Source organism: Gorilla gorilla, chromosome 6, assembly GCF_029281585.2.
Source record: "Gorilla gorilla gorilla isolate KB3781 chromosome 6, NHGRI_mGorGor1-v2.1_pri, whole genome shotgun sequence".
NCBI classification, from domain to species: domain Eukaryota; kingdom Metazoa; phylum Chordata; class Mammalia; order Primates; family Hominidae; genus Gorilla; species Gorilla gorilla.
Genome location: NC_073230.2, coordinates 152,537,464 through 152,552,002, shown reverse-complemented (window position 1 = coordinate 152,552,002; position 14,539 = coordinate 152,537,464). Strand labels below are relative to the sequence as shown.

The 14,539-nt window shown below is 42.9% G+C and overlaps 1 protein-coding gene across 1 annotated transcript in view; it reads right to left on the bottom strand.

Moving 5' to 3' along the window:
• Positions 1–14,539, bottom strand: part of CLCN1 (chloride voltage-gated channel 1) — a 35,870-nt gene that overhangs the window by 3,882 nt on the left and 17,449 nt on the right. Inside the window, exons 13-20 of the mRNA XM_004046377.4 lie at positions 8,784–8,853; positions 8,485–8,595; positions 5,981–6,194; positions 5,618–5,751; positions 2,366–2,607; positions 1,872–1,983; positions 1,465–1,544; positions 1,174–1,212 (exon numbers count right to left, since the gene is read on the bottom strand). Of these exons, the coding sequence (XP_004046425.3) occupies positions 1,174–1,212; positions 1,465–1,544; positions 1,872–1,983; positions 2,366–2,607; positions 5,618–5,751; positions 5,981–6,194; positions 8,485–8,595; positions 8,784–8,853 (1,002 nt within the window). The remainder of the gene's footprint in view (positions 1–1,173; positions 1,213–1,464; positions 1,545–1,871; positions 1,984–2,365; positions 2,608–5,617; positions 5,752–5,980; positions 6,195–8,484; positions 8,596–8,783; positions 8,854–14,539) is intronic.

Here is a 14,539-nt window from a genome sequence, read left to right as displayed (position 1 = left end):
TGTAATGCTTTTCATTGTCAGCACATATTTATTCTGGATATCCAATAAGATGTTCATTTAAAAATAATATCTGCTGTGTTTTTTTGTCAGCTTCATACTTTACAAGCTTTACGTTTTCAGCGTTTGCAGCAAACTCTGCATTCTTTTACCATATGGAATAGTTGCCAATGGATTTTTTTGTTGATGTTCCTCCACAACCCCTCGGTGTGTTCTGATACCGCCTGCTTCCAATCACTATTCCACATTCTGTTCCCTCCTGACAACCAAGCACATTCAGAATGCTTGATTTTTCTCTCTTGAAGATTTGATAACCACCTCGTTTAGGAAAATAGGCATTTGTTTGTCCCCAGGAGGCACCGTGGTCATTATTTTCTTCCTTTTTCAGTTCTTCCCAGTAGCAATGCCTAGCATTTTCCAGTTGTTCACTGTCTCAGGGCCCTGATCAATCCAGCACAGTAATCTCCACCAGAAGCAGATTTCTCCATTTTAGTTTTTTTTTTTTAAGGCAAAGTCTGGATCTGTCACCCAGGCTGGAGTGCAGTGGTGCAATCTCTGCTCACTGCAACCCCCGCCTCCCGGGTTCAAGTGATTTTCATGCCTCAGCCTCCCAAGTATCTGGGATTACAGGTGCGTGCCACCATGCCCGGCTTATTTTTGTATTTTTAGTAGAAATGGAGTTTCACCACGTTGGCCAGGCTGGTCTCAAACTCCTGACCTCAGGTGATCTGCCTGCCTTGGCCTCTCAAAGTGCTGGGATTACAGGCATGAGCCACCATGCCCGGCCTCCCATTTTAGTTTTGATGTTCTTCTTCCATGTTGCTGTTTTAGTGCCAGCCTCCTGGTGCCATTTTACCTCCATTAAAGCTTTGCCTGATCCAGAAAGCCCATAATCTCTAAAAGATCTGGGGCTCATCTTAGCACCATGGCCCCATTTACTCATGGAGGCTCAAAGTTTTTCTCTTCTGAAATGACGTGTCCTTCTGAGAACACCTCCATGTCCCATCACACACTCATTACTCTCTCCATAATCATCCTTATTTCCATCCTCTCAAAACACTTGCCATCCAGACCACATTCTATTTCATGACAACACAATAAAGAAGGTAGAAACAAATTAGCAATATCTTCATTTGATAGAACAATCCACCCCAGGTTTCCATTTCCCTTACTCACCTCTTCAGGTGACATGTTATCCACTAAATCTGTGGAATCCTAGAGAAGAAAGACATAGGTCCAAGTTCTTTCCCTTTTCTTCCCATGGTAGCTATGGTTCCCAATGAAACAATAGCCATCCCTCCCTGGCCAGGACCACCGATGCCTCCTTTTCATTCATCATCCCTTCCATATGATTAAACTCCTCCTCCTTGGTGGGGTCTCTGCCTTCCTGATTTAAGAACCGTGGGTTTCTCACTCTTCAAGGGCAGGCTCCCTTTCCCCTGTATCCCCAGACACATCTCTTCTCACCTGGGTTGTTTTCTTCTTTGTGGGGCGAGCTCTGCCCAGCAAGCAGTGAAGCAGGGACTGGAAGATGGAGGGTCTTTGACCTGAGAGGACAGGTGAGTGGATGGAAATGGACACAAAGCAACAGGAAACGGCCAGGGGCCCCACGCAGTGCCTAACATTTGCCTCCAAAGAGCTGCACTTCCCAGGTACCTCACCCTCTCTTCTACCCTCCTAAATCACCCTCTGCTCCCACTCCCTAGGACAGTAACAAGGAGAATTGATGAATAAGAACCCTGTCCTCCCTCAATCCCCCAGCCTCACCCCCCACCCCACCCCGCATAGGAACTGCATGCAGGTCAAGGTCAGGTCCAAGTGACCAGAGAGAACCCACAAGGCGTGAGTTGGGGTGCATGAGGGAAGAGCGTCACCTGCAGGCTCTGGTGCTTCCGGCTGCTGTTTGTGGCCAGGCAGAGGCCCATTGGGCTCTTCTGGGGACAGAGGAGCAGTAGTAGAGGGTTGGAGAGGAAGGGAAGGAGGAAGCTGTAAGGAAGAGTAAGAAGTCTCAGCCTGGGAGCAGAGACTGCCTGGGCCTTCACTGCCTTTACCAGTTGGTGGATGTTCTGGGAAAGCGAACTCTATTCTTCCCCCCAGTTCAGAAATTCCTATATCCCTTTGAATTGTCGAGGATACCATCATCTGCAACCTTATCTTCGTTAGTCCCTGGACCCAGAGGCACTGGTCTCTATGGTACCTGATCCAGAATTTCTGGCTTTCTCAGCTACCAGACTCTCCACTCCCTCTTCCCACTACTTTCAGGGAAACTACGCCTGTCCCAGCCCAGCCCAGCCCAGCCCAGCCCAGACGACGCTTTTCCCTTTGCTCCTGATCTATCCCACTCCCTAGCCCTTCCCGGCGCGTTCACCTCGCTCTTGCCAGAGAGGTCTTCGTCCTCATCCTCATCCACAAAGGCGAAGGACTCGGGCCGGCCTGGAGGCGCGCCGGGGAGCCCCTCCCCAGCCAGCCGCGCCTTCCCGTCGTAAGGCAGCTCCGACAACTTCCGCGCCATCTCTTGGGCTGCGCGCAGCCTGCGCTCAGGACACAGGTGGCGCTGCAGGAGGGCCTGCAGTTCCGACCGCTCCACCGAGCCCAGCAGGATCATTGAATCTGAGGGAAACCCACGCCCTGCCTGAGCGCCCCCTCCAAGCCCTCTCACACCACCGCGCTCCGCACTCCTGAGAAGGAACAGGAGAGGCGCCACCCCGCCCCCCGTCCGCACATCTTTCTCAGCTTCCTGGAAACTCATTTTAAGAATCCTCCAAGATTAACCTCACTCAATCCCTTTTATTTCATCCATTTAGCAGGTACGGGGCCAATTGGTAGAGCACTAATTGGGCTAATTTGTACTTATTTTGATGAGGCCTTATATAGACTTCAGATAGGTGAGCTGATAATTAAGTAGGCTAATCAATGCTGTCCAAATAAAAAGAAACATAAGAAGCCATTCAAATAAGCTGAGACGTGAACACGCTTTGAAAGAAGTCTATAAGCAATACAAACATTATATCTCTCCCTGGAAGAAGGGAAACAAGGGAACTCTTTCTTTTTGACATTTCATCATTTAAAAAACCTGGGCCAGGCGGTGGCTCACGCCTGTAATCCCACCACTTTGGAAGGCCGAGGCAGGCGGATCGCCTGAGGTCAGGAGTTCGAGACCAGCCTTGGCCAATATGGTGAAACCCCGTCTCTACCAAAAATAAAAAAATTAGCTGGGCGTGGTGGCAGGCGCCTGTAATCCCAGCTACTTGGGAGGCTGAGGCAGGAGAATCGCTTGAAACCGGGAGGCAGAGGTTGCAGTGAGCTGAGATCGCACCACTGCACTCCAGCCTGGGCGACAAGAGCGAGATTTCATTTAAAAACAAAACAAAACAAAACAAAAAAAACCCCTGCTAGAATAAATAAAAATGCCTACTTTTCCTGAGAAGGTCTTTTATATGATTATAGAAATTCTGCTACTATAGTTAACATTTTTATTAAGTTTTAAGGCCAAGACATTGCAGCAGTGCTCTGGAGATGAATTCTACTGTTAGGTCTCAGTCATTATTATGAAAACCTTGCCCCTCATTTGTTGGCTGTACCCCTCCTCTAATAAAGAGCCTCTGCTGTAGAACGTGGAATGTATCTGAGATTTGGGGAAATATTTGAATTAATTTAATTTGAGAAATTTGGATATTCTGATTATTGGAAATCAGAACTAACAATCTTAATGACTCCAAATGGCCCTACATAATTTTTCTTTATTACACTCATTCAAACACTAGGAAATTATTCATTTAATATCTAGTAGATACCTATAACAAGGCACTCTGGGTATATAGAATTCATAGCCTCTATTCTCAAGGAATGCCCACCTAGTTAGGAAGACAAGATATAGATATATAAACCACAATAAGAAATCATACAAAGCAGGATGAAGTGTCAAATGATGGTGAAGGCAGAGAAATGTGAAATTATCGTTTACTAACAACCATTCACTCCTCCATGTGAAACAGTTCCAGCCGGGCACAGTGGCTCATGCCTGTAATCCCAGCACTTTGGGAGGCCAAGGCTGGTGGATCGCCTGAGGTCAGGAGTTCGAGACCAGCCTGGCCAACATGGTGAAACCCCGTCTCTACTAAAAATACAAAATTAGCTGGGCATGGTGGTGCATTCCTGTAATCCCAGCTACTCAGGAGGCTAAGGCAGGAGAATCACTTAGAACCCAGGAGACAGAGGTTGCAGTGAGCCAAGATGGCGCCATTGCACTCCTGCCTGGGCAACAGAGCGAGGCTCTGTCGAAAAGAAAAGAAAGAAGAGAAAAGAAAAGGAAAGAGAGAGAGAGGGAAAGAGGGAGGGAGAGAGAGAGAGAGAGAAAGAAAGAGAAAGAAAGAAAGAAAGAAAGAGAAGAAAGAAAGAAAGAAAGAAAGAAGGAAAGAAAGGAAGGAAGGAAGAAAGAAAACAGTTCCAACTCTTCCATAAGTTGGGCATTAAAGAACAAGCATGACTTATGTAAGCATCAAAATGGAACAACGTAAGAAGCTATGGGATTTACATTAATTGTCATTATTCATGGATTCCCTATTTGTGAATTCAGCTAGTCACTAAAATATATTTGTAACACAAAACCAATACTAGAGGTGCTTTCACTGTAATTCGCGTGCAACGAAGATTTTTAGTTGCCCCATGCCCCTGTTCCCAGCTGAAGTTGAGCAAAGCAGTGCTGTACCTTCTTGTTTCAGCTTTCACATTGTAAACAGGTGTTCATTTTGTAGTCTATTTAGTGCCATCCTTTTTGCATTTTTGTGCTTTGTGTTGGTGATTTTGCTGCTAAAAATGACCACCAAATATAATGTCAAAGTGCTGTTTACTGTTCCTAGTGCAAGAAGGCTGTGATGAGCCTTATTGAGAAAATATGTGTGTTAAGTAAGCTTAATTCAGGCAAGGGTTATAGTGCTGTTGGCACAAGTTCAATATTAATTAATCCACAATATCTATGAAATAAGGTGTCTTTACCAGAAACACACATACAACAAGGTTACATATTGATTGGTTGATGGAGATGTGACCAGAGACTCATAGGAACACAGCCCTGTATTTTTCCTAGGAGCAATTGTTCAGTATAGTATTTGAACTTCATACTTAATTGAACATAACTACCATGAATTATGAGAATTGACTGTATTTAGTGGGAAATATATATATATTTTTTTTAACAGAGTTTCGTTCTTGTTGCCCAGGCTGCAGTGCAACGACGCGTTCTCGGCTCATCGCAACCTCCGTCTCCCGGGTTCTAATTACAGGCATGCACCACCACACCTAGCTAATTTTGTATTTTTAGTTGAGACAGGGTTTCTCCATGTTGGTCAGGCTGGTCTCGAACTCCAGACCTCAGGTGATCTGCCCACCTCGGCCTCCCAAAGTGCTGGGATTACAGGCATGAGCCACCATGCCAGGACCTTTTAATTGCATTTTTAACTGTCTTTTTGTGCTTGTGTTATGGCTTAATTTTTCCTTCCTTGTACATAGCACATTGGATGGCCCCTAAAGACAAAGCCCCCACCATGGGGCCTCCTCTACCTCTATGTGACCCTTATTCAGGTCACTAGCTCTGGAGTTGGCTTCCTTCCTTCCCACTGACCTTTTGAGTCAACCAGTGGTAAAGTCTTGACTGTGGTGGTCTGGAGCAGGGTTCGCAACTCCCCATATGTGTCAGAAGCTGAAACAAACTTCACATCACGTACCATGATGTCCTCAACAAAGATGGTATATTTGCTATGGAGGGAGAAAGCATGGTGGGTTAGCCGCACCGTATACCTATCCCTTCCATTCCTCCCATAAGATTTGCCATACTTTCAGTCACTCACAATGTCTACTAGGTGCATGAGAATATAATAATAATTTAAAACAGTGTTTCCAAACATTAACCCTAAGCTCAGTCTCAACCTCAGAACCTCCCACTCTCCCCATCAGATCTGAACTAATTCCGTCTAGTGCCCCTGACCTGAGCTGGTTCCAGCCAAGGTCAGGCAAGTAGGGTAGCTTCTTGACCTGGATGATGCTGTCATAGAGAGAGGGCTGCAGGCTCTGGGCCACCATGTTGGCCAAGATAACAGCCACCATCATGGGCAGGATGTGAGCAATCTGACCCGTTAATTCGAAGCAAATCACAGCTGTGGAGACTGTGTGGGACACGGCACCAGTCAGCGCTGCTGCTCCTAGAATGACACAGGAATACACCTGTAGGTTAGGACTACCGTTCTTAGCATGAAGGACATATGGGGATGGGATGGGAATAACACGGAATGAGAGACATGACCCTGGTCAGTGCCAACACTCATAATGACTTGTCAAGAGTAGGGAATAGAATACTGAACTCTTAGAAAAATTATCATTTTGATCTCATTCTATAAACTTCACCAAGTTACAAAATCTTTGTGTGTGCCAAAATTTTCATTTATAATATGAAGATAGTGATGTCCTATCCATTCCTTGCTTTTAAAAGTTTGGATGATTATTCACTATTTTATTTTATTATTTTTTAAATTATTATTATTATTATTATTATTTGAGGCAGAGTCTCACTCTGTCACCTAGGCTGGAGTGCAGTGGTACAATCTCGGCTCATGGGAACCTCCACCTCCCAGGTTCAAGTGATTCTCCTGCCTCAGTCTTCCGAGTAGCCAGGACTACAGGCATGCACCACCACACACGTCTAATTTTTGTATTTTTAGTAGAAACAGGGTTTTGCCATGTTGGCCAGGCTGGTCTCAAATTCCTGGCCTCAAGTGATCTGCCTGCCTCGGCCTCCCACAGTGCTAAGATCACAGGCATGAGCCACTGTATCAGGCCTCTTCACTGAGCATTTTACAACTCAGTTATGACATTTTTTTTTTTTTACCTTGGGCTTTAGGTATTAATGCCAACAATTAGTGAGTAAATAGAGTGAAAACCCGAGAATCGTACTGTGGACATGCAGCAATGAGACCTGTGTCAGATCCTGCTCTTACTATTTCTCAATGGAATGAGTAGAGCTTAATTCCTCTGGAATCCCATGCTCTCAATTATAAAGTGAAAGGGGTCATTTAGATGATTTCTAAGGCCCTTGTAGATCTGAAACTTTATAATTCTATAAGCTCCCTGAAGATAGAATCTATCTTGTTAATTTTTGGTTGTTTCACCACTAACCAAAATAGTCCTTTGTGCTTTAATTATATTTCTTATTTAAATATGGAAGAGGTATCCTATGGGGAAAATGTAGAGGAAGGCACATATGAAAATGTAACAAGAAAAAGTCAGCCGGGCGTGGTGGCTTATGCCTGTAATCCTAGCACTCTGGGAGGCCGAGACAGGTGGATGACTTGAGGCCAGGAGTTTGAGACCAGCCTGGCCAATATGGTGAAACCCCATCTCTACTAAAATTACAAAAATTAGCCAGACGTGGTGGCATGTGCCTATAATCCCAGCTACTTGGGAGGCTGAGGCAGGAGAATCACTTGAGCCCAGGAGGCAGAGGTTGCAGTGAACCCAGATTGCGCCACTGCACTCCTGGGCAACAGAGCAAGACTCTGGAAATAAAAGAAGAGAAGAGAAGGAGAAGGAGAAGAGAGAAAAGAAGGAAGGAAGGGAGAAAGAAAGGGAGAGAGCAACCAAGAAAGCATCACAAAAGGGAAATATAGGGAGGAATGACACTATTGGATATTGCATATAACATACTTCAGAACATAAACAATCACAGGACGTGCATACAAGGAAATGTTCACAAGGGAGGCATGTGTACCAGGGAGTCATGAAGATGGAGAACAAGAGTCTATGACCCTCATTGATGAAAGAGGCTTTTATAAAGAAACTATGTCAGGGGAGCAGGGTACCAAGTGAGCTAGAAAGCTGGTCAGCACTTCTCTATATAGGGAAGGCATGGCCTTAGATGCTATGGGATTTTGCTGAGGAAGGGAGGAAGCATAATAATCCCAGGATTCTATTGGTGTTAGGCATAGCTCTATCTCAGAAGTCATTTTAGAATAAAGAAACTAGGGCTCAGAAGCAGCTATCTTGCTTCATGGTCACTGGTAACAAGTGGCAGGAGAAGTCTAGAGCCATGTTTCTTAGCTCTTAGTCCTGTGCTCTTAACTACCCATCAATATCAACACGTCTCAGGTTGAGTCAATCACCTGCAACCTGAGCCAATCACCTGCATTGTTGGTTCCATGATTCTTGGGAAGGAAAGACAGAACCCTTATCAAACATCCAGACACAATCCTAGAATCTTATGATCTCATTTGATCCCTATGATCCTTTTCTACATGAGGAAACTAAGGCTCACAGAAGTTCAGTAAGAAATAATGAGAGTCAGAGCCATGGGTATGTTATCTGAGTAAAAGTTGAGTTAAATAGCACTAAATTAAAACCGTATTGTGTAGCCCAGAATGAAGATCCAATGGGAGAGTTTAAGTGTGGGGATCTGAAGTACTCAATGTTTGATTACAGGGAAGTGGGAATGTTTCTCACCAATTACTGCATAGCCCCCAGGTAGGATCTTGTAGATGATGTCATCAAACAAAATACCATCAGGAAAGAGCATCGCCATGATCTCTCCTACCAGCCTTCCAAATGCAGCTCCTAGAGGGAAGATAAAAGGAAGGAAGGTGTTACGAGATCCAAGTTCCTTGCTCTCTGTTTTCAGAACCAATCTCTCCTTGGCCATTAAGAACAAATACAAACTCCCAGCATCCCGGGCCTTTCCTTATGTTTCCTGTATCCTAGATTGCAACTCTCAGTCAGACCCCAGGCTTCCCATCAGAACTTACCTAGCACAAACACAGGCATGAAGCCTCCGCAGGGTATGGGCATAGTGGTGGCCACGATGGACATCCAGAACTGGAGTAAAAAGAAGCGTTGGAATACTCTTTCAACTCTGCCCAATAGACATGCACACACAATTCCCTTCCCACTACCCTCCTTTTTGCAGAAATCCTGGGATAGCTGATCCTTCTGAAAGTCACTTTGTCTGTCACCCTTCTTCCAGAAACAAAAACCATAGAGCTCTCAGGCTAAGCGATCACCAAAGACAATACTATCAGAAGGTTCGTCTAGATGGCTAGACCATATCCCTTCTACTTTGAGTGCCTGTATTTGCCTTTCAGCAATCTAGAACAAGGAATGGAGCCCCCGAGTACTTATCTTTCTCTGCCCCAAAAGAGCCCCAGCCCATTGTACCCATTTAGTCCAGAAAGTTTGCCTCAGCAAAGTAGCCTGAAACTCTAACTTTTCCTACTCAGATTATATTTCTGAAAAGGCACTCCAGTTTTTTTTTTGTTTTTTTTTGTTTGTTTGTTTTGTTTTTTTTTTGAGACAGGGTTTCTCTCTGCCACCCAGCACCCAAGCTGGAGTGCAGTACCATGATCTTGGCTCACTGCAACCTCCGCCTCTGAGGTCCAAGCTATTTTCCTGCCTCAGCCTCCTGAGTAGCTGGGACTATAGGCGCGCGCCACCACGCCCAGCTAATTTTTTGTATTTTTAGTAGAGACGGGGTTTTGCCATGTTGCCCTGGCTGGTCTTGAACTCCTGACCTCAGGCAATCTGCCTGCCTCTACCTCCCAAAGTGCCGGGATTACAGGTGTGAGCCGATGCGCCCTGCCAAGGAGCTCCAGTTCTAAGTGTCAGACATTTAAAGTCTGAGTGACTTATTGTGTGATTAACTGAGCTTCGATGGGGTCATAGAACCATCTATATGGTGAAACTCACAGTAGAACCTGGAGAGAAGACTTACTGCCTGAGCCACTTGCTTTAATGATCAGATCACCTTAAACAAGGATCAAAATTTAGATCTGTCCTGGCTATCTACTGGAAGGGTAAATTGAGAAAGCCTGATAAGTCAGCCAATGTGATAGAAAAAAAATCTCTAAGGCCAATTTTGTAAGCTAGAACTCCAATAGAAATTGAGACAATTTTACAAAAAGCAATATGTGCATTTTGAGGCAAAGAGTACAAAAAAATTGTCCGGGTGCGGAGGCTTACGCCTGTAATCCCAGCACTTTGGAAGGCCGAGGTGGGCGGATCACGAGGTCAGGAGATCAAGACCATTCTGGCTAACATGGTGAAACCCCGTCTCCACTAAAAAATAAAAAAACAAAAAATAATAAAAAAAATTAGCCAGGCATGGTTGTGGACACCTGTAGTCCCAGCTACTTGGGAGGCTGAGGCAGGAGAATGGCGTGAACCCGGGAGTTGGAGTTTGCAGTGAGCTGAGATCGTGCCACTGCACTCCAGCCTGGGCGACAGAGCGAGACTCTGTCACAAAAAACAAAAAAAACAAAACAAAAAAAAAAGAATTGAGAAATAGAATGGAAAAAAGGCTAGTTGTTGAACTTTTTAAATATCTGTAAAAGAAATAGAAGTATGAGATGTAATATGTAAGCAAAGCAACAGGTTTATATATCCCTTCCAAAATAAGTAAACCAATTTCAGAAAAGGATCTCAAACTTATTAGGTATAAGAAGGTAGCAGCTAAAGCTCAGGACAAACTGCCAAGATGAAAGTATTCACAATTTTAGAGCTGTGCGCAATTGCACCGTAAGCTAACGAGAAATATATTTCTTAATTTTTGGAACCGTAGAAAGAAAGAACTCCTCTCATCCAGGGCTGACCTCAGGAGACAGTGACAAAGACTCTAAGAAAGTCTCATCCCAGAAGATCTGAGATGAGGCAAAACACACACTCCTTCATGTCAGAATATGACTATTCAAAAACAGTTGAGAACTATAAAAATAAATGGGCAAAATGAAGAGAATAGAGACTGAGAATCCCCTGAGGACAGAGAGTGCATCTTGTCCTTTCTGCCTTCTCTCTGCACTGGCACAGTGCTCAGTAAATGTAGGAAGGGTGTAGCTAGGTGAGTAGGTAGAAAGGAAGGAAGGAAAGAACAAAGATGGGCTGAACAAATAGTATTCATGCGAAGGAGGAAAAGCTTCTCAGAGCTAATATTTGCTAAAACACTAAAGAGTAATGCTCATCCAGGGGAACTTGCTTTAAAATGCAGATGACCAGACCCCACTGGAAGCTACCACATCAGATTGTCTGCAGATAGGGCTATAGGCACTTGTAATTTAAGCTTCTTAAGTGATTCTGACATTTAACAGTTGGATACCCCTTGAACTATCCTGTACCATCTCTTTGAAATAAGTACATAAGAGCCATAAGAGATTTTGTAGGCTCAGGTTAATCTGAAAGCTCTAGCAATTCATATAACAGGTAACCAATAGGTCTGATTTCAGAAGATGTATTTTAGATTATCCTCCAAGATATGTGTAAGAGCAGTATTACAATCAGAAGACATTGAAGTTATCAACTCCTATAGCACAAAGGTTGACACATGAGATTAACAAACTTTTTTAGCTATTGGCATGTGAAAGAAAAGATCCAGAAGTAATGTGAAACACAAATAACTCCCAAGACTTTCTTCTTTCTTTTTCTTTCTTTCTTTCTTTCCCTTCCTTCCTTCCTTTTTTCTTCTTCTTCTTCTTTTTTTTTTTTTGACAGAGTCTCGTTCTGTCACCCAGGCTGGAGTACAATGGTGTGTCAGCTCACTGCCACCTCTGGCACCCGCGTTCAAGCAATTCTCCTGCCTCAGCCTCCCAAGGAGCTGGGATTACAGGCGCCTGTCATCACGCCCAGGTAATTTTTGTATTTTTAGTAGAGACAGGGTTTTGCCATGTTGGCCAGGCTGGTCTCAAACTCTTGACCTCAGGTGATCTGCCTGCTTCGGCCTCCCAAAGTGCTGGGATTACACCCAGCTTTTTTTTTTTTTTTCTTCAGATCTAGACCTACAGAACTACCAAGATTTTAAACACTCAATTTCAGGGAACTGGAAAACTGGAAACCCATTATGGGTTTCCACCATATTTAGACCCTTCATTAGAAGGAGTAAAATGAAGAATTCACTTCGGGAGAATGAAGTGAAAGGAGTGAAAAAAAATTCAACAGAGCCTCAGGCTGTGCAGAGAACTTAGTGATACTAGGTAACAATGTTAGACTTATTAAAAGCAAACTGAGAATTTGGAATGGTATTCATACTCATTATAAAAGCTCTTCTCTTGATGTATAATGTAATGACACTTTCCATGTCATGAGATTGAGGAAGATGGAAGTTCTCTTCATTAATATTATAAAATAGCTGAATTGGCCAGATGCGGTGGCTCACGCCTGTAATCCCAGCACTTTGGGAGGCTGAGGCGGGCAGATCAGGAGGCAAGGAGATCGAGACCGTCCTGGCTAACAAGGTGAAACACCGTCTCTACTAAAAATACAAAAAAATTAGCTGGGCGTGGTGGCGGGCACCTGTAGTCCCAGCTACAGGTGAGGCTGAGGCAGGAGAATGGCGTGAACCTGGGAGCCGGAGCTTGCAGTGAGCCGAGATCGTGCCACTGCACTCCAGCCTGGGCTACAGAGTGAGATTCATCGAATCAAAAAAAAAAAAACAGCTGAATTGAGAATCTTACCTGCCTGTACAGATGCTGCTAGAAGACCACATAGACTACATTTCAAATTAGGCACTGGAAAAATTGTTTCAGTCATGTTTATATTTTAATTTAGCTATGTATCCTACCTAGCTAAAAAATAAGAGTATGGTTATTGTGTCCAATGATTAGACAGTGAAAATGCTGGGAAGTGGTGATAACCAGGGGATATCATAGATTTGTAGCAGTGAATGGTTTTATGTTCGTAAATATTATAGGATATTATAGGCCTGCTGCAAACTGTTAGGCTTGAAATATAGCCCAGGAAGTATATGTTTCTTTTCCTGATACAGTATGATGTAACATTATCAAGGATATAATCTAGTGAGAAATTAATAATTGTGGCATACAGGTGAGTCCTCTATATCATCTAAGTAGGTTTCTCAAAATAAGCTTGAATTTGCGAAGTGGAATCCAGACATGTACTTGGGAATCTGGAGAGCTGGGATGAGGTTTGGCAGAAATGTTGAAAAATGTACAGTATTTTGTTTCTACAGGACTTTTCAAAATCTTGATATTTTAAAGGTACATATGATGTCAATGTTGCCGTATAGCTCGGTCTAGAGGAATCTCAGAAAAATACAGTTATCATCATTGGACTACTGTCCAATTCTGAGATCCACCAAAATTTGTACTTGGTTACTGTAGATGGGTTTGTGTACTCAACAACTAATTATAGGAGGTTGGGATTTATAAATTAGAGAAGATGAACTCTATAATGAAAGTCTAAAAATCAAATCCCTAACAAGACACTGAAAACTTCTTTCATGATAAAAATGTAAAATCTTTTGAAGAAAGACATTTTAAAGGGATTAAATTAATAAAGTGAATGTGCAAAATATGAATGCTATAGATTCAACTAAACCACCTAAAGTGGAATGGGGAAGATCATTTGCAAATACAGTTTCCAGACACCCTGGGAATATGTTACAGAGTTGAAATCTGGTGTTTCATGTATCTGCTGTCTCTAGTCTTAACATCACTAAAAAATAAAATTAAATAAACAGCAAAAAATAGAACGTTTTAAAATATTTTAAAATTTTTTTTTCTGTTGCAAGCATAAGATATAGCTAAAGGTTAATGATGAAATATTATGTACTTGGCACATAGTAAATGCTTAATAACATTTATTGAACAAATGAACTCATGAACCCACTGTAGCTATTGCAATATAAATATAACTTAGTGACTCATATCCTGGGAAAACATAGATTTATAAAAGGTATCATAAATAAGTTAATAGCAAGGTATTCAAAAGCTTGAAAGTTCAGTATGGACAGACTTATAAATGAGAACTCTAATATACAGAGGAAAGTGTTGTGTTATTTAGGCAAGACATACTATTAGTAAAAAAGATAATCATCACAAAAGAAAAAAAAGGGCAATCAATAATTTTTTTTTTTTTTTTTCTTGAGGAGTGTTGCCCTTGTCGCCCAGGCTGGAGTGCAATGGCACAATCTTGGCTCACTGCAACCTCCGCCTCCTGGGTTCAAGCAATTCTCCTGCCTCAGCCTCCCAGGTAACTGGGATTACAGGCATGTGCCACCACACCTGGTTAATTTTGTGTTTTTAGTAGAGACAGGGTTTCACCATGTTGGTCAGGCTAGTCTCCAACTCCTGACCTCAGATGACCCACTTCTCTCGGCTTCCCAAAGTGCTGGGAATATAGGCATCAGCCACTGCACCTGGCCAGCAATCAGCAATTGTAATAGATGTCACAACCAGGGGTAGAAATAAAAATATCTTATTACAAGGCAGTAATTGAGAAGTCTATAAATACATAATCCTTGATGGGCAGATATGAAAAAGAAGTGATGTAAAAGAGATCATCTTTTATTGCCTAGTTGAAGCTAGAAGAATATGGTTTGGGAATGGCAAAATCCTCACAGCTTCATCACCTAAATAGAGAATAATAACATGTATAAAAATTATGTGTAGTCACTAATACAATTAATTTAAATATTTTATCCCTTTTGAAGCTCTAAAAAAGAGATTATCTACAAAACTGGGGGAAAAAAGATGCTCAAATCACCTAAAAAATGGATCAT